At 51.3% G+C, this 24,539-nt stretch overlaps 2 protein-coding genes across 5 annotated transcripts; one reads left to right on the forward strand and one right to left on the reverse strand.

Moving 5' to 3' along the window:
- The first annotated feature begins 412 nt into the window (after positions 1–412).
- Positions 413–22,455, forward strand: SHISA5 (shisa family member 5). 4 transcript variants are annotated; one of them, XM_082347504.1, is made up of 6 exons: positions 413–601; positions 3,980–4,136; positions 14,378–14,461; positions 20,705–20,820; positions 20,972–21,184; positions 22,114–22,455. In XM_082347504.1, exons 1-6 carry the CDS (start codon positions 532–534, stop codon positions 22,182–22,184), a joined length of 711 nt encoding a protein of 236 aa, XP_082203630.1. In that variant the 5' UTR covers positions 413–531; the 3' UTR covers positions 22,185–22,455. The 4 variants fall into 4 exon arrangements, with proteins under 4 accessions (XP_082203630.1, XP_082203629.1, XP_082203631.1 ...); XM_082347503.1 differs by having other exon boundaries at positions 417–601; positions 21,266–22,455; XM_082347505.1 differs by lacking the exon at positions 14,378–14,461 and having other exon boundaries at positions 418–601; positions 21,266–22,455.
- Positions 22,456–22,697: 242 nt separating this feature from the next.
- On the reverse strand, positions 22,698–24,511 carry TREX1 (three prime repair exonuclease 1). Its single transcript, XM_082347461.1, has 2 exons — positions 24,017–24,511; positions 22,698–23,704 (listed from the first exon to the last, which is right to left on the reverse strand). The coding sequence occupies exon 2, from the start codon at positions 23,681–23,683 to the stop codon at positions 22,739–22,741; it is 945 nt and encodes a 314-aa protein (XP_082203587.1). The 5' UTR covers positions 23,684–23,704; positions 24,017–24,511; the 3' UTR covers positions 22,698–22,738.
- Between the last annotated feature and the right edge of the window lie 28 nt (positions 24,512–24,539).

Here is a 24,539-nt window from a genome sequence, read left to right on the forward strand (position 1 = left end):
TCTGGGCGCTGTCCCCGAGCCACCCCACTTGGTCCTCAGGTACCTCCCGGGGAGCGAGGATGCCCGGGGCAAGTGAGGAACCCCAGGAGCGGGGAGGGGCTGTGTCCGGCCTGCCAGCAGGACCCAACAGGCACTCAAGTGCTAGGCAGCGGATCCCCTCGGAGACCCCCTCCGGGCCCCAGGGTGGGGACTGGGGTTGGGGGTGGACAGGACCCCGAGAGCCGAAGGCAGCTTCAGTGGTCGCCTGGGTCTGAGAGCCGGTCCCGAGGGGCCCACACCGGACCGTGCCTAGCCCCGAGGCTGGGAGGGGCGTCCACTTCCCCTCCCTCCCTCGCCCTCCTCCTCCCCCTCCTCTCCCTCCCGGGCGGGGTTCCCGGAACGGCCGGGCGGGGCCGGGCCGGGCCGGGCCGGGCAGGGCCGGGGCGGGTTAGGGCGGGGCGAGGCGAGGAAGCGGGTGGCCGAGCGGGTCACTGAGGCTGTGGCCGCGCTACGACCGTCAGTCCGTCCGCCCGTCTGCCCACCCGCCCAGCCATGGCCGCGCCGGCCCCAGCGCCTCGGATCCTGCTGCTGTTGCTGTTGCTGCTACCAGCGCCTCCGGGTGGTGAGTCTTGGCGGGTGGGGGAGTTTATCCCGGGCAGGCATGGGGGGTGGCCACGTCCGCGCCGTCCCTGGTAGGAGCCCGGACAGCGCCGTCCCCGCAGTGACCCCAAACGAGCCCTAATAATTCCGAGGCAGTTAGCGGACCCCACGACTGGTCTCTCCTCCACTCCAGCCTCCCTCCCGTCTGCACTGACACTGCCCAGACCCCAGGCAGCTGCCATCATTGTTCTGTCGTAGAATGGGGAAGGGGGAGGTGTCTGTCCTCTAGTGTTCCAAGGGGGTGGGTAGGATTCCCTACCTGGCCTTAGCGGGGCATGGTGGCAGCAGGGAGGCCTGGCCCCTCCGTCAGAGGCCTTCCCTCAGCTTCTGTTTATTGGCTGGGAGCCTCCACACTCTGCCTCCATGGCCCTGGTATTCCTGGAGACTGCTGAAGCTGGCCCCCAGGGTTGGAGGAGACACACTAACTGTGTGTGTTGATTGTAGACGGATGAATCACAGACGGCGGAAGCCAGGCTGGGGGCCTTTCATGGGTAGGGATTGGAAGAGCGTACTGCCCCCACCCGCCTCCATAGGAAGCCAAAAATGCTTCTGGGGTGGGTGGTTTCCTCCAAGGGAAGGACTTTATTTCCTTGGGACTGGGACGAATCTGGAGGACCTGGGAAAGTGAGAAGGTAGAGCCCTGTTCTCTGGTCCAGTGAGGTCTGGACAGCCTGGTTCAGAGCGTCTGGGCATCAGAAGAACATTTGTGTCATGGGCTTTTGGCTCAAACAGACTCACCTGTGTGTGTCTTCAGGCCCAGCTTAGACGCTTGGGCTGGGCTGTGGCTGTAAAGGCTGTAATGGCCCTGCTGGAGGTAGGTTGCCTGAGCCTCCCAGTAGCATGGGCTATGCTGAGTGTACCTGCTGGCAGGTGGACAGCTGGCTACGTTGGGCCTGTTGGTGGTCCCATCCTCTGCCCTGCAGCTTTGCCCAGAGCAGGGTTCTGCCTGGAGCTGCCAGGAATAAAGCATCTCCCCCACCAACCACCCCATTCCTAGTTGTCCCTTCTCAAGGAGGTCAGTCAGTGCCTCTGTCTTTGGACCTTGCTCTGCCAATGGCCCCAGGGTGCATGGTACTGTGGGGGAGGAAAAATTTTCCCTTCTTGCCATCTAGGTTCTTTGACTGGTCTAATAATTAAATTGATGTAAGACAGATTAACAGGAGAAAAACAAAAGTTTAACAACATGCATACCTCCTGTATACATGAGAGAGACACAGGAAAACTGAGTAACTCCCCCAAACGGTGGAAGCCCTCACCTTAAATACCATCTTGAACTAAAGGCAAAAGAGGATACTGGGGGTCAGTTATGGGAAGTTACCAGGAAAAGCCCAGTAAACAAGGGTAAGGTTGTTATGCAGATTTAAATCTATGCCTTCAGCATTGATTCTAGAGATAAGGTCATCCCCCTCTTCCTAGTACAGGGAGGGAGATACCCTTACAAATGGAGATTTCCTTTATACTTACAAATGTCTATTACAAAAGGGTAACTTCTTAGTTTTCAGAGCTTCTCCTATGTCTGCAGTTTCTTAAAAATAATCTGCTTAAAATAATCCTTAGGCCAAAGAGGAATATTTATTTATTTATTTATTTGGATGTGGACCAATTTTAAAGTCTTTATTGAATTTGTTACAATATTGCTTCTGTCTTATGTTTTGTTTTTTTGGCCACGAGGCCTGTAGGATCTTAGCTCCCTGATCACGGATCGAACCCACACCCCCTGCATTGGAAGGCGAAGTCTTAACAGTGGACTGCCAGGGAAGTCCCCAAAGAGGAATATTTAGGGGTGACAAATTTTCCCTTTCAGTATACCAACCAGGCTGGGTCTTTAGAGTCCCAGTGCTGTGCCAGGACTTTCTACCTCAGGGTTTATCAGGACTATCCCCAGCCTACCATAGTCATCTGGGCCTTGCTGGACTGGGTGTTCCATCTGGGGTCTGTCCAGGCAGAATCCAGGACCATTCTGTCCTGCTGGTGGGCACTAGATCTGTGCTAATGTAGCCAAAAGATGCGTGGGAACATTTGGCTGTAACATCTTCCTGGAAGTCTGCAAACTTTGTGGTCATTTTCCACACTTGTCAGCCAGGTATACTTAGATCCCACCTCTGGCTAAGAGCCTTGTGATGGTTCTGGGGCTCCACATGGTGCCATTGCCTCAGAGCCCTGGCCTCTAAGGGCACAAACATTTCCTAGGTGCCTACTGCAGGCCCAGCCCAGGGCTAAGTACCGCATGGACACTTCTGTGGTGGGAGTGACTGTGGCCAATGGTGAATTGGTCAGGAGGCAGCCTGCTGTAAAGCTATAATCTGTGAGGGGCAGCCCCTGAAGTCGTAGTGTCCAGCAGGGGCTGAGGCTGCTGCAGCTGAGCTGTAGGGACGGGGAGTGAGGATTAAGAATGGGTCAGTCTGGGCTCCCCTGGTGGCGCAGTGGTTAAGAGCCTACCTGCCAATGCAGGGGACACGGGCTTGAGCCCTGGTCCGGGGAGATCCCACATGCCGCGGAGCAGCTAAGCCCGTGCGCCACAACTACTGAGCCTGCGGTGTAGAGCCTGCGATCCACAACTACTGAAGCCCGTGCTCCTAGAGCCTGTGCTCCACAACAAGAGAAGGCACCACAGTAAGCCCACACATCACAACGAAGAGTAGCCCCCACTCACCGAAACTAGAGAAAACCTGTGCACAGCAACAAAGACCCAATGCAACCAAAAATAAAAAATAGTAAATAAAATAAATTAATAAAAAAAATATTAAAAAAAAAAAAGAATGGGTCAGTCCACTTCGAGCTTCCAGTGCAGGGGGGAGCTAAGATGCCACATGCCGTGCAGTGTGGGCAAAAAAAAAAAAAAAAAAAAAAAGAACGGGTCAGTCCAGTGCCTGGTCCCCAGCAGCTGGGACTGCTGGGCTTGGGTGGCTTCTGTAGGAGGGGGCCTGGAGTAAGGCCTTGATGGGTAGGTAGATTTGAAGGTGGAGGATGGGAAACAGGTAGAATACAGGCAGAGTATGGGGTGAACTTCAAGGTCCTTTGTAGTCTGGACCCTGCTTTGTGGACTCTGGGCTTGATCCCATGGCCTGAGAGTGGGGAGTGGCCCAGTCAGACTCACACGTAGAAAGTTCACTGTCCCATCTGGAGGGCAAGTGGGCTGGTTGGAGAGGGAGGGAGCCCAGGTTGGCACCTCTGCTGTGGCCCAGGGGAGAGGGCAAGGCTGGTTGGGGCAGTGGCCAGAGGTGGCCAATAAGTGGGATGGCTCAGAGATGGCCTTGCTGGGGAAGGGGCTGTATTGGCTGGGACAGGGCTGAGGCCTGGCCCCATGGCCACAGATGAACGGTGTGTTTCTCTGTTCCAGCCCACAGTGAGGTGTGTATGGTTTCCCCTGGACGCAACCTCTTCCCCAAGTTCTGTCCTGATTTCTGCTGTGGCACCTGTTATGACCAGTACTGCTGCTCTGATGTGCTGAAGAAATTTGTGTGGAATGGAGAAGAGTGTGGTGTTCCGGAGGCCAGGTGGGTGCATCGGAGGTCACAAGGTAGGCGGCCTGAGCCTGCCCCTCTTTCCTCTCAGCCCTCTCGAGATGGTGGCAGATCACTGAGGGTGGGGGATTGGGGAGTCCTTGTTCTGGGCTGGACTCCCCAGACCCTCCTCAGGTAGTCCGTTGTTCCTCTCTCCCGCACTCTCGAGGGCTGAGCAGGTTTCTCAGGGGTTGGTGGCCTCAGCGGGCCCTGTGGCTCACCCCTGGGTGTGTACTTGTACCAACGTGTCCTCAGGGTGGACACCTTGGCGTGAGTGTACCCCGCAGTGTGTGTGTGCACCTGGTGGGGGGTTGTATGTGATTTGTGCAGGTATCATCTTGTGGACCCTGGAGGGCATAGTGCATGGGCGTGTAGCCCACTGTGGGCCATGCCTGTGTCCTCTTGCCATGGCCCGTGGATGTACACTGCATCTTGGGTTTAAAGTGTTTCATAGGCTGGAACCAAGGTTCTAGGACCCTGTGTGTGTCTCCCTTTGCCACATTGTGTGTTTCGTTTGTGTTTGGCCACAGGTATAGAGGGTTGAGGTAGTCATACTGCTCAGCTCATGGCAGGTGACCATCATTGGTCTGGGCAAGAACAACCCTCCACCATCTTACACCATCTTATTTTAGTCTCCCATGACCATTCCATTCCCCTCTTATTCTGTAGGCAACCAGTCAGTCTGTTGTATTCTTTCGATTATTTGTGTTGCAAAGTTTATATTCTGTGGGCACAGTGAACCCTCTTACTTTTTACTTATTTATTTATTTTTGGCTTCGTTTCTGTGCGAGGGCTTTCTCCAGTTGCGGCGAGCCGGGGCCACTCTTCATCGCGGTGCGTGGTCCTCTCACTATCGCGGCCTCTCTTGTTGCGGAGCACAGGCTCCAGACGCGCAGGCTCAGTAATTGTGGCTCACGGGCCTAGTTGCTCCGCGGCATGTGGGATCTTCCCAGACCAGGGCTCGAACCCGTGTCCCCTGCATTGGCAGGCAGACTCTCAACCACTGCGCCACCAGGGAAGCCCAACCCTCTTACTTTTTGCAGTCAGTGCAGTGTTTGTAAGACCTATCCACATTGCTGTGTGTACATCTGGCCTGTGCCCATTACTGCCATGTCATTCTTTGTGGTGTGAGTCCAAAACTTGCTATCATAGATAACTGCGGTGGGCATCCTCATATACTTCCTCCTTTACAGAGCCATGTGAGAATTTCTTGCCAAGTACAGTGGAGCAAATTGCCAGGTCAGAGAGGTGCATGTAGTTACTGACTAAGGAGTTGCAAAGTTCTCTGGGGAATGGCGACACCAGGCTGCATACCTGTTAGATCATATTCTACTGTTTTACTGCTACCCTTTTGCTGTCTTTACATTTTATAAGTGTCTTCTTTCTTTCTTTTTTTTAAAAAATTTATTCTGGTAGCTTTAAAAAACAGGAGGATTTATTCCATTTAAGTTTAATGTAATTGTTGGTATTTCTGGGATTATATTCAATATTTGCTCTCTTGTTTTGTGCTTTATATTTGTCTCGTTCTATATTTCTTTCTTTTTCACTTACTGTATTGGTTTGTTTTCATTCCATTTTTTTCTTCTAGTGTTTACTTCTTTTTCTTTTATTTATTTATTTATTGGCTGCATTGGGTCTTTGTTGCTGCGTGCGAGCTTTCTTTAGTCGCGGCGAGTGGGCACTGCTCTTCGTTGAGGTGCCTGGGCTTCTCATTGTGGTGGCTTCTCTTGTTGTGGAGCATGGGCTCTAGGCGCGTGGGCTTCAGTAGTTGTGGCATGTGGGCTCAGTAGTTGTGGCTTGTGGGCTCTAGACCGCAGGCTCAGTAGTTGTGGCCCACGGGCTTAGTTGCTCTGCGGCATGTGGGATCTTCCCGGACCAGGGCTTGAACCCGTGTCCCCTGCATTGGCAGGCAGATTCTTAACCACTGCGCCACCAGGAAAGTCCCATGTTTACTTCTTTTTCAATCTGTATACTTTTATTTTTTCTTGTCTCATCACACTGGCCAGAACCTCCAGTACAATGATGAATAGAAATGGTGAGAACAGACATCCCTGTCTTGTTCTCAATTTTAGGGAGAAAGCATTCGCTATTAGGTATGATGTTAGCTGTAGCTTTTTCATAGGTGCCCTTTATTGGGTTGAGGAAGTTCCCTTCTGTTCCTAGTTTGCTTGGAGTTTTAATCATGAAGGGATCTTGAATTTTGTCAAATATTTTTCCTGCATCTTTAGAGATAATTAGATGATTTTTCTATTTTTATTCTGTTAATATGGTAAATTATATTGATTTCATTCTTAAAGAATATTTTATCTGAGCAGGACTTAAGTTGATGGTTATTTTCTCTGACTCCCATTATCTCTGTTGAGACATCAGCTCAATAGTCAGTTGTCCATCATTTAAAAGAAATCTTTTTTTTTCCTTATGACAGCTTTTTAAGATTTTTCTTTTCTTGTCTTTGGTGTTCTTCAGTTACACTATGATATATCTAGGTATAGATTTTTTTAAATTTATGATGTTATGTTTGAGCTTCTTAAATCTGTGGTTTAGTGTCTTTCATCAGTTCTAGAAAATACTCTGTTATTCTTTAAGTATTGCCCTTTCTCCTTCTCCTTTCCTTCTGGGACTCCATTTATACGTGCTGCATGTTCTCCTCCAGTGTCCACATCTCCTAGTCTCTCTTCCATATTTTCATCTCTGTGCTGCATTCTGGATAATGTCTTCTAACCTTTCAGTTCATTCAATTCTTCAAGTGTCTAATATGCTGTTAAACTCATTCCTTGAGACTGTTTTTTATTCTGTTATGTTGTAACATATAATTCACATACAGAAAACTGCATTAAATAAATGTACAACTCAGTGATTTATCACAAAGCAAATATCTGCATAACCACTATACAGGTCAAGACATCAGAAGTCCTGTTGAACTTACTCCCAATCACTGTCTCTCCTCTCATCGCACTAAGATAGTGATAATTCTAACTTTTATATAGCCTTGCTTTTCTTTAGAGCTGTAATACCCAAACATGCATCCCTAAGTTCTATAGTTTAGCTTTTTTATTGGGGTTGGGGGCAGTATATATCATACATACATAAAAGTACACAAATATAATGTGTACAGTTCAGTGAATTACTGCAGGGTAAACATATCCACACCCACGTAACCACCACCTATCCAGGGCAAGAATTAGCACATCATGGCATCCCAGAAGCCCCCTCATGTTACTTACCAATCAGTATTCCCTCTGTTATCCCAAAAGGTAACCATTAAACTGCTATACCTGTTAAACACACACACACACACACACAGACATACACATGACATCATACATCTATTTCCTATCTGGTTTCTTTCTCTCAACATGTGAGTTCATCCATGTTGTGTTGTCTGCTCATTTCCATTGGTGTATGTTAAGTTTTATACCACAGTTGATCCATTTTAATGTTGATGGACATTTGGATTGTTTCTTCCCTCCCTCCCTCCCTCCCTCCCTTCCTTCCTTCCTTCCTTCCTTCCTTCCTTCCTTCCTTCCTTTCTTTTGCTGTAACAAATAATGCTGCTTTGAGCATCCTTGTACATATCTTTTGGTGCACATGTATATGGATTTCTTTTAAGTATGCATAGTAGTAGTAGTGCATGTAAGTAGAGATCAAATTTCATTTTTTAATATGGGTATTCAGTTGACCCAGCACCACTTATTGAGAAAACTATCCTTTTTTTCTATCACTCTACAGTGCCAAGTTTGTTACAGATTGAGTGTCCACATATGCGTGGCTGTCTCTAGGCTCTGTATTATGTTACATTGGTCTATTTGTCTGTCCCTGGGCTAAAGCAGACTCAATTACTGTGTCTTTATAATAAGCTTTGATATTCTTCAATATTGTCTAAGTGATTTTTAAAGTAATTAATTAATTAATTAATTAATTTTTGGCTGTGTTGGGTCTTCGTTGCTGCGCTCGGGCTTTCTCTAGTTGCGGCGAGCCAGGGCTACTCTTCATTGCGGTGTGCGGGCTTCTCATTGCGGTGGCTTCTCTTGTTGCAGAGCACAGGCTCTAGGCGTACAAGCTTCAGTAGTTGTGGCTTGTGGACTCTAAAGCTCAGGCTCAGTAGTTGTGGTGCCCAGGCTTAGTTGCTCTGCAGCATGTGGGATCTTCCCAGACCAGGGCTCGAACCCGTGTCCCCTGCATTGGCAGGTGGATTCTTAACCACTGCGCCACCAAGGAAGCCCTGGCAGGTAGATTCTTAATCACTGCGTCACCAGAGAAGTCCTACATTCTTTCTTAAAGGATATTTTTCCTCGTTATAGATTTCTAGGTTGGCAGTTATTAACTTTCAGCACTTTGAAGTTATCAAAGCTCAACACTTTTTTTTTAAAGATCAATTTATTTATTTGTTTTTTATAAATTTATTTATTTATTTTTGGCGGCGTTGGGTCTTCGTTGCTGTGCACGGGCTTTCTCTAGTTGTGGCGAGCGGGGGCTAGTCTTTGTTGCGGTCTGTGGGCTTCTCATTACGGTGGCTTTTCTTGTTGTGGAGCATGAGCTCTAGGCGTGCAGGCTCAGTAGTTGTGGCTCGTGAGCTCTAGAGCGCAGGCTCAGTAGTTGTGGCACACAGGCTTAGTTGCTCTGTGGCATGTGGAATCTTCCCAGACCAGGGCTCAAACCTGTGTCCCCTGCATTGGCAGGCGGATTCTTAACCACTGCACCACCAGGGAAGTCCCAAAGTTCAGCACTTTGAAGCTTTCATTCCATTGTCTTCTTTTTTTTTTTAATGTTTATTTATTTATTTGGCTGCGTCGGATCTTCATTGTGGCGTGTGGGATCTTCTGGTTGTGGCATATGGGATGTAGTTCCCTGACCAGGGATCAAACCTGGGCACCCTGCATTGGGAAGGCAGAGTCTTAGCCACTGGACCGCAAGGGAAGTTCCCTCATTCCATTAACTCCTGATGTCTGTTGTTTCTGTTGAGAAATCAGCTGATGGCTTTATTATTGCTCCTTTGCAAGCAACATATCTTTTCTCTGACTAATTTTTAAGTTTTTCCTCTTTGTATTTGGTTTTCAGCAGTTTTACTATGATGTGCCTAAGTGTGGTTTTCTTTGAATTTTTGCTGCTTGGGGTTCACAGTACTTCTGGAATTGTTGGCTTGTTTTTTTTGTTTTTGTTTTTGCTAGGAGAAAAACAAACAATTTAATAGCATGCATATCTCCTGCATTTATGGGAGATATCCAGGAAAACTGAGTAACTCCAGCCATCATCTTTTTAAATATTGCTTCTGCTCCATTCTCACACTTCTCCCTCTAGGACTCTAATTACACATATGTAAGACATTTGTACACTGTATTCCATATTTCACCTACTCCTCTTTTGTATTTACATTTACCATCTTTTTGTGTCTCCAGGCTTTAGTGTACGTATATTTGTTTGGGCCTATCCTCCAGTTGATTAATTATATCTTGCACTATGTCTAATAAATTATTATCTTTTTGTGTAATTTTTTAGTTCTAGAATTTTTATTTGTTTCTTTTTTATATTTCAAGTTCTCCTAAACTGCTTGATTTTTTTTTCCTTTCATCTCCTTGAACAAAGTATGTTTTGTTTTGTTTTGTGGTTTTTTTTTTTTTTTTAATTTAAATTTTATTTTTATTTTTGGCTGCGTTGGGTCTTCGTTGCTGCGTGCGGGCTTTCTCTAGTTGCGGCGAGCAGGGGCTACTATTTGTTGCAGTGTGCAGGCTTCTCATTGCAGTGGCTTCTCTTGTTGCGGAGCACGGGCTTTAGGCACGCGGGCTTCAGTAGTTGTGGCACATGGGTTTCAGTAGTTGTGGCTCGCGAGCTCTAGAGCGCAGCCTCAGTAGTTGTGGCACACGGGCGTAGTTGCTCCGTGGCATGTGGGATCTTCTCGGACCAGGGCTCGAAACCTTGTCCCCTGTGTTGGCAGGCGGATTCTTAGCCACTGCGCCACCAGGGAAGCCCTGTTTTGTTTTTTAATATTCATTTACTTATTTGGTTGCACCAGGTCCTAGTTGTGGCAGGTGGGCTACTTAGTTGCAGCTCACTGGCTCCTTAGTTGCAGCAGGTGGGCTCCTTAGTTGTGGCAGGTGGACTTCTTAGTTGCGGCACATGGGCTCCTTAGTTGTGGCATGTGAACTCTTAGTTGTAGCATGCATGTGGGATCTAGTTCCCTGATGAGGGATTGAACCTGGGCCCCCTGCATTGGGAGCACGGAGTCTTATCCACTGTGCCACCAGGGAAGTCCCAAAGTATTTTTTTTTTAATTTAATTTAATTTTATTTTTATAAAGCAGGTTCTTATTAGTTATCTTAAAGTATGTTTTGTTTTAATGTCAGGGTGTGATAACTTCAATATTTGAAGCCCCTGTGGATATTTCTATTGTCAGTTGTTTCTGTTGTTTTCTAGTCATGTTGTCTAGTGTCCTAGTGTTCCTGAAAATCTTCAGTTGTGTGCCAAACATTGCGTTTGCAAAATTGATTGTAGACATTTGGACCTTAGGACTTCCTCCAGGGAGGATTGATATTGCTTTTGCCAGGGACTTGAGCACTCTAAGGTCACCTTGGCCTAATTGCAGAGCTGAGCTGAGAAACTCTTGCTGAGTTTCTCCTTGCTTTTCAGGACCCAGCCCAAGTAAGTGGGAATCATCAGGGCTTGCCCACCTGCTGGCCTCTGGATATAATTTCTACCACCTGAGGCTTTCAGAAATGCTGCTCTCAGCTGCCCCTCTGAAATAGGCTAATGCCCCCAGGAGAAAAGGGGCTTCAGATGCCAGGCCCACCTCCATGGAGGTCTCTTCCCAGCCACACACTCCCCCCGCCCTCCCTGCATCCCAGCTTGGTGTGCTTTACTCTTGTTATTGCTTGCCAAAGCACGCACACTGAATTTTTTTAATAAATTTATTTATTTTATTTATATATTTTTGGCTGTATTGGGTCTCCGTTGCTGCGCGCGGGCTTTTTCTAGTTGTGGCGAGAGGGGGCTACTCTTCGTTGCGGTGCGCAGGCTTCTCATTGCGGTGGCTTCTCTCATGGAGCACGGGCTCTAGGCACACGAGCTTCAGTAGTTGTGGCACGCGGGCTTAGTAGTTGTGGCTCGTGGGCTCTAGAGCGCAGTCTCAGGAGTTGTGGCGCACGGGCTTAGTTGCTCCGTGGCATGTGGGATCTTCCCAGACCAGGGCTTGAACCCGTGTCCCCTGCATTGGCAGGCGGATTCTTAACCACTGCGCCACCAGGGAAGCCCTGAATTTTTAAAAAATATTTTCTTCTCAGCTTTACTTGTCCTTCAAATTTAGTATGGTATAGTTGTTCCTAATGCTCTTGCATTTTTTTTTGTTTTGTTTGTTTGTTTCTTGAATTTTATTTTGTTAATTTTTTGAGAATTTATTTTGAGAATTTTCAAATATATACAAAAGCAGAGAGAATAATAAATCCATATATCCATCACCTGCTCCCATAGTTATCAATACTCTGACATTAGTGTTCCATATACCTCCCACTACTTTTGTTTTCTGGATTATTTTAAAACCCATCCCAGGCATAAAAATTTCTCCTTAAATGTTAGTTGTTATCTGCACAAGTGAGTCCTTTAAAAAGAAATATAATCATATATCAGGAACACACTTGGCACATTAACAGCAGTTCATTAATAGCTTTCTGTACTAGAACAGTCAGCTCTACCCACCACCAGAGCCTCCCATCAAGCCTCTTAGATAGCCTCAACCACCAGAGGGCAGACAGCAGAAGCAAGAAAAACTACAATCCTGCAGCCTGTGGACCAAAAACCACAGTTACAGAAAGATAGACAAGATGAAAAGACAGAGGGCTATGTACCAGATGAAGGAACAAGAAAAAACCCGAGAAAAACAACTCAAATGAAGTGGAGATAGGCAACCTTCCAGAAAAAGAATTCAGAATAACGATAGTGAAGATGATCCAGGACCTCGGAATAAGAATGGAGGCAAAGATTGAGAAGATGCAAGAAATGATTAACAAAGACCTAGAAGAATTAAAGAACAAACAAACAGAGATGACCAATACAATAACTGAAATGAAAACTACACTAGAAGGCATCAATAGCAGAATAACTGAGGCAGAAGACCGGATAAGTGACCTGGTAGACAGAATGGTGGAATTCACTGCTGCGGAACAGACTAAAGAAAAAAGAATGAAAAGAAATGAAGACAGCCTAAGAGACCTCTGGGACAACATTAAACGCAACAACATTCGCATTATAGGGGTCCCAGAAGGAGAAGAGAGAGAGAAAGGACCAGAGAAAATATTTGAAGAGATTATAGTCGAAAACTTCCCTAACATGGGAAAGGAAATAGCCACCCAAGTCCAGGAAGCGTAGAGAGTCCCATACAGGATAAACCCAAGGAGAAACACGCCGAGACACATAGTAATCAAAGTGGCAAAAATTAAAGACAAAGAAAAATTATTGAAAGCAGCAAGGGAAAAATGACAAATAACATACAAGGGAACTCCCATAAGGTTAACAGCTGATTTCTCAGCAGAAACTCTGCAAGCCAGAAGGGAGTGGCATGATATACTTAAAGTGATGAAAGGGAAGAACCTACAACCAAGATTACTCTACCCGGCAAGGATCTCATTTAGATTTGATGGAGAAATCAAAAGCTTTACAGACAAGCAAAAGCTAAGAGAATTCAGCACCACCAAACCAGCTCTACAACAAATGCTAAAGGAACTTCTCTAAGTGGGAAACACAAGAGAAGAAAAGGACCTACAAAAACAAACCCAAAACAATCAAGAAAATGGTCATAGGAACATACATATAGATAATTATCTTAAACGTGAATGGATTAAATGCCCCAACCAAAAGACATAGACTGGCTGAATGGATACAAAAACAAGACCCATATATATGCTGTCTACAAGAGACCCACTTTAGACCTAGGGACACATACAGACTGAAAGTGAGGGGATGGAAAAAGATATTCCATGCAAATGGAAATCAAAAGAAAGCTGGAGTAGCTATACTCATATCAGATAAAATAGACTTTAAGGAAAGGGAAGAGATAAAGACATGTATTGAGGATCATCTTATGTAAAGAAATGGATTTGTATTTACTTTTCTGTATGCTTAAAAATTATTCGAATACTTTTTACAATGAGCCTGTATTTATATATTACTTTTGTACTTTAAAAAATAAATTTAAAAATTAGAAAAAAAAATAGCTTTCTGTACTAGTCTGTCTTCAGTTGCCTCCACTCGTTTCAAAAATGCCTTTTCACAGGTGGTTTGTTCAATTCAAACAGTTATTGTTATTTTGGGGAGGGGGGCCGCACCATGAGGCTTGTGGGATCTTAGTTCCCTGACCAGGGATTGGACCCAGGCCTCAGCAGTGAGAGCGCCAAGTCCTAATCACTGGACCACCAGGGAATTCCCAGACAGTTATTATTTTTAAAATCTCTGTTGTGTCTATAGTTTACCCCTTTTCATTCTGTATTTTTATCTTTTTGCGTCTTTTCTCCTTTTCTTGATTAGTCTTGCCAGAGGTCCAGCAGCTTTGGTTCTGTTAATCTTCTCTATTATTTTCCACGGCTGCTATTCTCTTTTATTTTTGCACTTATCTTTATTAATTCTTTCCTTATTTGGGGGGTTTGTTCTATTACGTTTTTCCCATCTTCTTCAGTTTACTTCCATCTCAGTATTAAAGCTGTAATTTCCCTCTAAGAACTCTTTAGCTGTGTTTCACAAATTTTGACCAATGGTATTTTTATTATCATTCAGTTTTACAGATTTCTTAATTTCCTCTATGATTTCTTATTTAAGCCACAGTTCTTTTGTTGTTGTTGTTGCTGTAATATGTTAGTTTCCCAAGGTATGAGGGGTTTTTCTTTTAGGATTTTTTTTCTTTAACTTTGTGGCATGTGTCTTTTGTTACTGATTTATAACTTCATCCCATTGTGGTTGAAGATACTTTGTATGATAGCTGTCTTTTCAAATCTCTTGAGACTGGTGTTGTGGCCTCACATGCGGTCTGTCCTAGAGAACGTCCCATGTGCACTTTAGAAGGACGTGTGGCTTTGTAGCCTGAGATCTTGGTGTGTGTGATACCCGTCCTCCAGAGGCCCCCAGGGTTACCTGTCTGGCCCAGTATGGGGTTGGCTTTCGTGCATGTTCTGTGTGTGTGCTAAGGTAGTGTTTGTTCGTTCTTGGTGTGCTGGGTGGGGCACAGGCATGTTAATTGTGAGGTTTCCTCTTTGCAGCGTCCCCACCAATGTGGAGCCACCGGAACAGCTGGGCTCGACACTGAAGTTCCGCTCTAGCCTGGACAGCGACCCCATGTCCGGGTAAATAAAAGCTGCAGGCTGGGTACATCTTCCTGGAAGAGGTGACAAGGGGGCTCAGGAGGGCTGTGGGGACTGGGATGGCACAGAGTCTTTGGGCTAGGGCCCCAGAGAAGCTGTCACCATATCTGACCTCCAGGACCTTTGATCCTTGTGTTGGGTGTCTTCATCATTGTGCCAGGGATGGGGGAGACTGTGGTTGGGGGTTCATGATGGAAAGGCCAGGTGTGGGCGTTCATATTGACCTAGGTGATGGTGTGGGCACAGGTGACCTATGGGTGTAGGTGATGGGGAGGGGGTGACAGTGATGGGGACGATAGTGGCAAAGGCGATAGTGATGCGGCAGTGGTGGCAGGGATGAGATGATGGGGGCTACAATGCTGAGTGTGTGGTGATGGTACAGTGGTGATGCTGGGTGCAGTGGTGGTGGGGAGAGGCCCTGACAATAACCACGACCCACAAACCCTGACACAGAGACGGTGCATCATCAGTTATCCCGGCATCTTTACCCCATAATAATCACCCCATCACTCTGCACCCCGAACCACCATTGCCCACATCACTGTCACCACTGCCACCATTACCCCAACACCAGTACCTACCACCAGCATACCTATCACATCTGGCTTCCTGGTCCGGGATAGGGTGATGGTAGATGATGGTGGGTGTGTGGTAATGGGGGAGTAGTGCATGTTGATGGTGTAGAGGCTGATGGTAATGGGGGCTATGGTGGGGCTATGTAATGGAGTGACAGGCAGGTGTATGATGGTAGGAGGTGATGGTGGTGATGGGGGACAGTGGCAGGGAGATGTGATAGGGATGCTGGTGGTGGGTATTGGTGTTGGGGTAATGGTGGCAGTGGTGAAAGCGATGGGGGCAATGGTGGTACAGGGTGCATAGTGATGGGGTGATTATTGTGTGGTAAAGATGCTAGAATAACTGATGATGCACAGTCTGTGTGAGGGTTTGTGGGTCATGGTTATTGTCAGGGCCTTCCCTTCAGGGGGCCGGGGAATACCCCAATCGCCCAAACTCAGTCCCCTTGGCCAGGTTCCTGCCCTGTCTTGTGGCCACCGTGACGGGTGTTGTGATGCACATTTCGCGTGGATGGAACGGGCGTGCAGCTGCTTGTGTGTTTTCCTGGCGGAGTCTGTTCCATGTGCCGTCTGCCCCCTACCTCGGTGGGTCTAGAAGCCCCTCTGAGAAGGTCCACCTAGGCCTGGTTGCCCCTTTGGAGGAAGAGACTTCGGGCTCTGGGCCTGTGTAGTGGGGTCCAGGTTCTTGTCCTGTCCCATCTTGCCCTGTGGGCCTGGGTGAGTGTGGGCCTCTCTGGCTGCAGAGGAATTGGGGCAGGGCTCCTGTGAGTGGGGGAGGGGAAGAGGCACTGCTTTGCTCCTAGGCGCCTGTGGCTGGGCCTCCTCCCTCTGTTCTGCCCGCTGATCCTGTTCCCTGTGTTGGTCAGAGACTGAGACCTGAAGCGCCACTCCCTCTACATGCAGGGAGCACCCCGTTGCTGAGGCCCGAGGCTGTGGGCTTTCAGTTGGCCCCACAGGGGGTCTGATGTCCAGCCAGTGTGGGCCTCGTCCTGGGCAGGCACCATGGAGGGCTCTGGGCAGTGCTGGGGTCTGAATGGTGTTTTAGGATGAAGACCACTCTGGCTGCTCCCCGGAGGATGTCAGCAGCGGGCGGGGAGCCTGGACCATGGCTTCCTGGTCCAGGTGGTGTAGGCCAGAGAGAGGCTGGGCTGGCGGGGTGAGGTGAGGTGAGGCTGCCTGCTAGGAGGGTGGCCAGGGAAGGGGCCGCGGTGTGGTGTCCTGCTCTCTGCCCTGCATGGGGGGATACAGGACAGAGGAGGAGTGGGTTTCGGGTGAAGGGCTCGGATTTGGGTGGGATTGAGTGTGTTGAGGGTCAGCGACATTTGGGGATCAGCTGCAGGAGGGGCTGGAGAGGGTTCAGAGGGGGGAAGGAAAGTGGAAGGTGGCCTGGCTTGTGAGTGAGTATTGAGCACTGTGTGAGAAATGTGGGTTCCACACCGCAGAACAAGGTCCCCCAGGAGGCAGAGGAGAAGTGGCTTCCCGGGGCCAGCTCAGGAGCATCTCCCCTCCCCTCCTGCAGGTGCGGAGGTGCGAGTGCCCTGCTGCCTCCCCACCAGGCCATCTTGCCCATCTGCTGGGAGTGCAGATGCTGCTCAGCCCCCTTGGGCCCCCACCCCATCCTGCCCCATCTCTCCTCTGCTTCTGAGCAGAGCCCCAGCGTGGCGCACAGCACCTGCCTTACAAAGGTTTAGGGCTCCAGGAGCAGGTGCTGGGAGGGTGGAGGGATGGGGTCATCAGTGACACATCTCCTGTGGATGCCCCCAGGTGGCCGCCCCTCTGGGCCCCAAGGAGACATCCTCTCGGGTGAGCATTCGTGTGATGCCCCCTTGGCCAAGGGCACTGTTGTTTGTCCATTGGAGCATTGGTTCCTTGGTGGGGTCCAGCCCTGGTTGGAAGCTCGGGGGACGCTCGACAGGGGAAGGACCCTATGTGCTGAGGGGGCCTGTGCCAGCTCTGCCCCCCTCCCCACCTCCGACCCCTCCCCCTTCATTCTTGGACTTCACCCCCATACCTCCGCTCTTCCTCTGGGTGACTCCTTGGGTCCTCCAAGAACGAGCCACCAGGTCAGAGCACAGCGATGCGAGACCACATCTGCCTGTCATGGCCTGGGCTCCATGCTCCCCATGGTGTGGCCATGTTACCTGTGGGTCTTACACCCACTCCCCACTTTGGCAGGTGACTCCTGTCCTGCCCTGTTGATGGTCAGTGGCTGGTTCCCTCCCCAGAGCTTCCTTGGTTCCCTGTCATAGTTCTTTTGCGTCCTGATTTCATTGTCCCTTCCTAGCTCCTTTCACTCACAGGATGATCAGGCAGGAATGGTGTGTTTTGAAGCACCCAAGTGGTGGAACCACTGGCTCCAGGCTCGTCACTGCTGACCCTCTGCGCTGACTCTGCTGTGATGGTGCAGGGGGAGGGCAGGGAGGTCCACTAGGTGAGGTGTGGACATCGCCAACCTGTGTCAGTTCTCAGCCCTCACTGCGCTCTTTCCGCAGCTCACACTCACTGTGTCACGGCTGCGTGCTGCCTGGCCAGCGTCGCAGTGAGAGTGCTGGTGTCCCAGTTCCAGAGACGGCCCTCTCAGTGTCTGGACGTTGGAAGTCTTTGGCCTCCTAGGAACCGTCCCATTCAGCCCCGCTGCAAGCTCCTTGCCTGGGCTCTTGTTCCCCTGGCCTTCTGTCCCTTTCTGCCTAGGCCAACTCTGCCTTCTGAACTTGGCCTTTGGGCTCCTTGATCTGGGAGGTAGCCTCAGCCTTGGGAAGCCCCATTCCTTCCTCACAGAGGTGTGGTTCCATTAGTGTCGTGGCCTGTTGTGGCCACAGGCCCCTGCCCCACTCTGCAACCACCCCTCAAATATTGCTGTTCCTCAGGGCAATGTGCCTTGCTGTCCTACTAGGTGCTGCCCATGGGGTCCCTGAGTGAATTTATTCATTTGTTAAATACTTGTTGAGCACCTCCTGTATGGCCAGGCACTGGAGATACAGTGATGGTCCAGAGCTGGTGCAGTCTGTGCATCCATGAATCCACAGGCTGGAGATAAGATGCACATTAATCAAACGCTCACACAAAGGAATGTGTGTTTATAAACTGAGGTAGACAAGAATTTGATTTGTAAGAGCACTTATCGAGGAGCCTGACCTCATCTGCATGGTCAGGGAAGGTGTCCCTGAGGAAGTGATGTTTTGAGTTGAGGTCTGAAAAGTGACCAAGAATTAATTGTGTAGGGGTGGGAGGAAGAGAAGAGCAGACTGGGCAGTTGGGCGGGAGGAAATGCGTGTGCAAAGGCCCTGAGGTAGGACACAGCATGGTGCTTTCAAAAGCTGAAAAGGAGGGTGATGTGGCTGGAGCACACAGGAGGGAGGGTGGGAGTCCCAGGCCACACAGGTTTTATCTTATTTAGACTTTTAATTAAGATTAACATTTGCCTTATTGTAAGTGTTACTATCTGATGAGACAAATCCTAGATTTTTTTCCTTTTATTATCAACTATTATATATGTATTTATATATATATACACAGAGAGAGAGAGAAAAGTACAGATACACACACACATCACACAAAGTTTAACAAGTAAATTATAAAGCAAATTCCTGTGTGACCCCAGGAGCTACAGGAGCCATACTAGGCTTTCGAGCAGGAGTGACAAGATAAGACCTGACAGGGTGGCCAAGGGGACTTGGGGAGGCATCTGCATCTTCCTGGTGAGGCAGGTTCAGGTTCAGGCAGGTTTGTGGCTTGGAGCATGTGCTGGTGGGAGAGGAGGAGCTGAGGAGACGGGCCGGCGGGCCCCCGGGTCTGCTGGTAGGCTTAGATGGCTGAAGGAGCCCATCGAGGGGACCGCTGGAACAGGGCTGGCCCGCTGAGCTGGGCGGAGCAGGAGCGTGGTTTGGGGACCCTAGGCGGGGCATGTCTCGGACCCCGTGGTAGTGCTATCCTGGACAGTGGGGTGGAGAAGCTGGGCCTGGGCAGGCAGGGCTGGGGAGGCAGCTCCGGGAAGACAGCCGAGCACTTCCCTCCCCACTCCTGGCCCCAATTTGGAGTGCAGCTGGGAGCAGCTGGGGCGCCCGCCAGCCAGCTGCACTGTGTCTTTAAGAGGCCTCGCATCTCTCCTTCCTGCCTCTGACGTCAGGGGTAGGGGAGGGCCGAGGAGATTTGCTTTACTTTTCCTGGAAAGGGGAGGAGATTGAAACCGAGTGGCCTCATGATGGAAGGGGGAAGTCCGGGGGTGCAGGAGGCCCCTGAGTGAAGGTGGAGGCTAACATGGGGTGAGCTTGGGCGCCATACTGTGTGTCAGAGACAGAGACAGAAGAGAGAGAAAGAGAGATTAGAGATCGGTGGTGGTGGTCCTACAGTTGAGTGCTATTGATTGCGTGTGAATGTGGTGTGCGTGTCTACATCCCTGGGTCAGTGGAGGGTCTGGGAGGAGTTTGTGGGTGAGGAGCAGTGACAGGCTCCTCTGGTTAGGCAGGAAGGGTACCTGATGGTCCTGTCTTGGGGCCTTGTTCTGGGCCTCACAGTGGCCAACGGCTCCTATTTTACGAACACAGTCAGGTATTTTGAGTCTGGAGTGTGAAGGGTCTGTCCTTAGTCTGTCCCAAAGCTGTGCGCCGGGCCTTGCTGTGCTCGTGCTGCCCATCTGGGCTGTGAGATGGAAGACCCTCCACCCAAGGCGGGGCAAAGGGGGGTGCCCAGCCTTCCCCCAGGCCTCAGGGGAGGCGAATGCCTAAAGCTCACCAAGCCCCTTCCATGTTTTGATGTGCTTGGTGCAGTTGCCTTTTACTGGAACACTGCTTGGCCTCGGGGAACAGGGGAGGACAGCTTGGGGCTGTGGCTGTGCCCTTGAAGGTCGGCTTTGGTGAACTTCCCACCCACGGCCTGTGTTCTCAGGGGGCGGGCTCTCCACTTGGTCCTGGTCCTTGCTGAGGGGCCTGCGTGGGCAGGGAGGCGGCCTCTTCCAGAAGGCAGGGCCCCTCCAGCCCCGCCCGGCTCTTAGTTTACCCACCTGCCCTTCTGGTCAGAGCGAGGGTGTATGTGGACACCTGACACAGTGCTTGGCACCCAGCAAGCTCACCGTCACTCCGGGGGCCAGCAGCCCTACCCTGGGCTCGCTGCGTGCCTCTCTTCACTGTCCTGGCCACACCAGCCTCCCCTTTCCTGGAACTTCTCCCTGTTTTCATTACCTGTGCTTCCTGAGTCATTTTCCCTTCAACACCTGCCTCCTCTAATGATCTGTGGGCTCCCAGAGGCCATGAGTTGGTCTGTCTCGCCCACCTCTGTGTTTTTGGTTCAAGCCACACAGTGCCTGGCTTGTGGCGTGTACTCGATGGACATCTGCCGCTGGCTCGGTGGGGGTAGACAAGATGTGTGTATGGGGGAGGCACCTGAAGAACTCTCTCCCATGCTCCTGAGGGTGTGGCCAGGGGGCCCCCCCTGGGCGAGGGGCCTCACATGGACTCTCAGTCAACCCCATTTTACACTTGAGGAAACACCTGAGGCTGAAACAGTTTCACGCTACATACCCCAGAGGTTGCTCTATCTGTGTTGCCCAGAGTCTCCTCCGGCAAGAGGGGTGCACCTTGGGAATGGGTGTGGTGGGTACTGCTGGTCCTGGGTAGGGGAGAGAGGCCCTGGGCCTTGACTGGCTTTTTGGCAGGTTTGGAACGACTGTGGCCGTCGGACTGACCATCTTTGTGCTCTCCGTTGTCACCATCATCATCTGCTTCACCTGCTCCTGCTGCTATTTGTACAAGATGTGCCGCCGACCACGTCGTAAGCACCCCCACCCCACCTGCCCCACTGTGACCCCTTGTGTGAGGGTGCCGACCGCGGGTGGTGGGCGTGGTTTACCAGGGGCCTGATGGAGCTGAGCTGGAGGGAGGGGTGGCAGGCCTGGGGGTCCTAACTGGGACTCTCTTTTCAGCGGTCGTGACTACCACCACGGCCACCACAGTAGTGCACACCCCTTACTCGCAAGCTCCAAGTGTGCCGCCCAGCTACCCCGGACCAACGTACCAGGGCTACCACTCCATGCCCCCCCAGCCAGGGATGCCAGCAGCGCCCTACCCCACGCAGTACCCACCACCCTACCTGGCCCAGCCCATGGGCCCCCCCGCCTACCATGAGACAGTGGCTGGTGAGTACCCCTACCGACTCCAACTGTGCCTGACCCCCTGCAGCCGTGCCCACGGCCAACCAGTGTCCTCTCTGTTTTCAGGAGGTGCAGCCATGCCCTATCCTGCCAGCCAGCCTCCTTACAATCCAGCCTACATGGACCCCCCGAAGGCAGCCCCCTGAGCACAACCTTGCATCTCTGGCTGCCACTTGATCTGTCATGTGTGTGTGAATGGGTATGCAGGCACGGTCCTTTTCTCCCCGTGTGTGGTGTGTGTGTCCTGTTTGTACATGAGGCTTCTTGTGATGCCAATGAGGGGTTGGGAACGATCCTTGCCAGAGTTGCTGGGACCACACTTTGTTGCCTTCCTCACTCGAAATTATGCTTCCTGAAATCTCAAGCAAAATTCAAAGAACAGTTCTTTTCCAGACCACCCCAGGGAGAGCAAGTGGGGATTGTAACACTAGGATAGTACAGACTTTTGCAGGCAGGATGCACTCGTGTTCCAGTTTCTGCAGAATGGCTAGCCATTGCTCAAGGCCCTGGCTTGTCCCCAGGCTTGTCTTTGAAGAACCCGAGCCATGATGCAGGCAGGTGGGTGAGGCTTGGGAACTGGCTACAGGTGGGTCTCGACCCTTTCCCAAAGCTCCCTGAGCCTGTGCCATGCCCAGTGGAGGGTGGGCAGCCTCCTGATATCAAAACACCTCAGGCAGAGCCCCACCCTCCCTGAGAGCTGTCTGCCTGGGCTGTGTTCTTGCATCCTTCCTGGGACCACCTGGAGGGCCACGTTTACCCTCGGTTCTGGCTGCCCTGGTTGGCTCTGGCCGCCACCTTAAGTGGGCAGGGTGGCCTCTGTCCACCTACACACTCAGGTGTCCTCCCTGCAGTGTTTTTGTTCTACTTTTAGCTAAGTATTTTGCCTGTTTTCTGTTTCAAAATGTGTGTAATAGTTGCTGTGAGGCTGAAACCCCTGGGTCCTGGAGGAAAATTGCCCCAGAGAGCAGAGAACTCTGATGTCTGATAGTCCTTGCTTCCCCAGCGCCAGCCTCACAGGCTTTCCAGCTCCTGTACCCCAGGCCACAGTTTGTCTTGGCAGTGGGGGCGCCTGGGCCAAGGTGTCGTCTGGACCAAAGGTGGAGGGGACCCTTGGTGGCTGCTCTGGCCCAGACACATACCTCGGTGTTCCCTATTCCTCCGTTAATGTCTCACCACATAGTAGCTTTGTACCTGTTGATGTGTTTTGGAGAGTCTAGGGTCTGCACCCTTGTTTATAATAAATCCAACTATTTGGAGCTGCTGTCTCCTTTCTTGGCTGCTGGGATTGGGTTTTAGGCTAGGTATCATTTCCATCCAGTATTTGAAGTTCCTTGTTTTCCCTACTTTTATTGGGCTCAGACGTCTGACCATCCTGCTAGGGAGGGTGACGGACAAAGACTGCCACTTCCTGTGCCCCCGGCCCCAGGTGTCTCAGTGTGGGCAGAAGTGCGGGAGGCTCTCAGGCTGCCACGGAGGGTAGAGGTGAGTGATCACTCGGTGCTGTGGAGGGTCTTTATTAGTCAGAATTTCTTTCTTGGCCTACTGCCCGGGTATGGCCAAGGACAGCCTATACAGCGTGGCTACTGCCAAGGTCAGGAAGGCCAGCAGGCCCAGTGGGGCCAGCAGTCCCTCCCTGGGTGGGGCTCCAGGGCTCTTCACTGGGGAAAGGGGCTTAGGGTTCCTGTTTCCACCACGGTTGGGGCTGGTGTCCCTGGCGCTGGCCAGGGGTACAGTGGCCGTAGCAGCAGATGGCCTTGGGCTGGTTCCAGTTGAGGCTGTGACCACGTACATCGGCTTGACGGTGCTGAAGGGCCTGGCATGAGCATCTACCCACCGCAGCAGGGCCTGTGGCCTCCACTGACAGATGCTGAGCAGGGCTAGGACGTCACCCTCGGCTGTGTGCGAGTCTGGTGGGGCCTGCCCGTACAGGCGCACGTAGATGCTGCCCAGGCTGTAGCTCTTCCTTGGGCCGTGCTCTGAGGGGCTGCCAGCTTGCTCCAGGGCCTTCAGGGCAGCAATGCTATCCACACAGAAGGCGCCGTCCAGAGCGCTGGCAAGGCCCAGCACAGCCAGCTCTGCCTGGAGCAGGGGGAAGTCGTAGCGGTCACCGTTGTGTGCCACGAGGCACCAGGGCTGTGGCTGGCGCTGCAGGAAGGCTCGGAGCATGTTGGCCAGGTTGGCATCGAAGCATTGACGCCCGTGTGCAGCCAGCACAGCTGTGCTCAGGCCTGTGATCTCACTGGCTGCAGGGCTACAGGCCTTCCCCGGAGCCACGCACAGGGAGAGCTTGTCCAGCACCCGGGGTGGTGGGGGCACTGTTGAAGGAGGCCCCTGAGGGGTGGGAAGTCTCTCCAGGGCCCATCTGTGGATGGCCAGCAGGCATAGCTCTGTGACCTTGGGCTGGGAGAAGGGCAGGCCAGTGGCCTCCAGGTCCAAGAAGATGAGGGTCTGCACAGGACCCGGGGGCAAGGCCTGCGAGCCCATGGTGGGTATCTGCCGCTGAGCCTGGGGAGGAGCATGGGGTGGGGGGTGGGTGTGAGTGCCCAGTGATAAGGGGTAAGGCAAGTGGGGTGGGCAGGAGCACCCCTCTGGCCTTCCCTGCATGGGCAGGCACTGTTGCTGAGCTCCAGGACCCATTTTCAGGGCAGGAAGCCAGAGAGGGTGGGGTGGCTTTCTTAGTGGGACCCGCACACTGTTTTCTGTTCAGGGGAAGGCCTGGCTCCTCCCTCTAGTGCCCACTTAGGCCGGTGGGGGTTGGTGGGGCAGGTACCCATGGCTCTCCCACCCTACCCCCTTCCCTCGGGGGTCCTCACTTACCGAGTAGCAGGCAGGCAGCAATGACTCAGGGTGCACGCTCTCCAGCTGGTTCTTGCTGCTGGCAGCAGTGGCGGGAAGTGAAACTCAGCCTGAGCCCGCCCAGCGGCTGGTGTGAGTAAGGCCCGCCCCGCTTGTCAGCCTGCCTGGGCTGTCCCTCCTGCCAACACCCGTCCTCCCCAGGCACCCACAGTGCTATCCCCAAAGGCCTCAGACCTCTCGCTGTGGGCCTGCTGGCTGGCACAACGCACCAGGGCCCTCACGCCCTCACACCGGGAGGACAGGGCTATGGGGCAGGCTAGCTCCAGGACTCGAGCCTGCTGGGAACCCCTGCCGTGGCCATTTTGCACCCACCCCTTGGCCCCATTTTCCCAGGCCTCCCTGGTTTAGGCCTGGGCTGAGGGCCACCTTCTTCCCTGCCACACAATGGTTTCTTCCCATGGCCTCTGGCAAAGTGATGACTCAGGACAATTCCACAGGCAGGGCAGGGCAAGGCAGGGCTCCTTCCTCAAAGCAGATTCATTAC

This window comes from Balaenoptera borealis (assembly GCF_965194805.1).
Source record: "Balaenoptera borealis genome assembly, chromosome: 12".
Classification (NCBI taxonomy): domain Eukaryota; kingdom Metazoa; phylum Chordata; class Mammalia; order Artiodactyla; family Balaenopteridae; genus Balaenoptera; species Balaenoptera borealis.

What these genes read in the sequence shown, in the direction of transcription:
- SHISA5 (XM_082347503.1), top strand. Translation starts at nt 532, where the DNA reads ATGGCCGCGCCGGCCCCAGCGCCTCGGATCCTGCTGCTGTTGCTGTTG. An exon ending in GACAGCGACCCCATGTCCGG is followed by an intron (nt 14,462 to 20,704) that starts GTAAATAAAAGC and finishes GCTTTTTGGCAG; the next exon opens with GTTTGGAACGACTGTGGCCG. An exon ending in GATGTGCCGCCGACCACGTC is followed by an intron (nt 20,821 to 20,971) that starts GTAAGCACCCCC and finishes CTCTCTTTTCAG; the next exon opens with CGGTCGTGACTACCACCACG.
- TREX1 (XM_082347461.1), bottom strand. Translation starts at nt 23,683, where the DNA reads ATGGGCTCGCAGGCCTTGCCCCCGGGTCCTGTGCAGACCCTCATCTTC.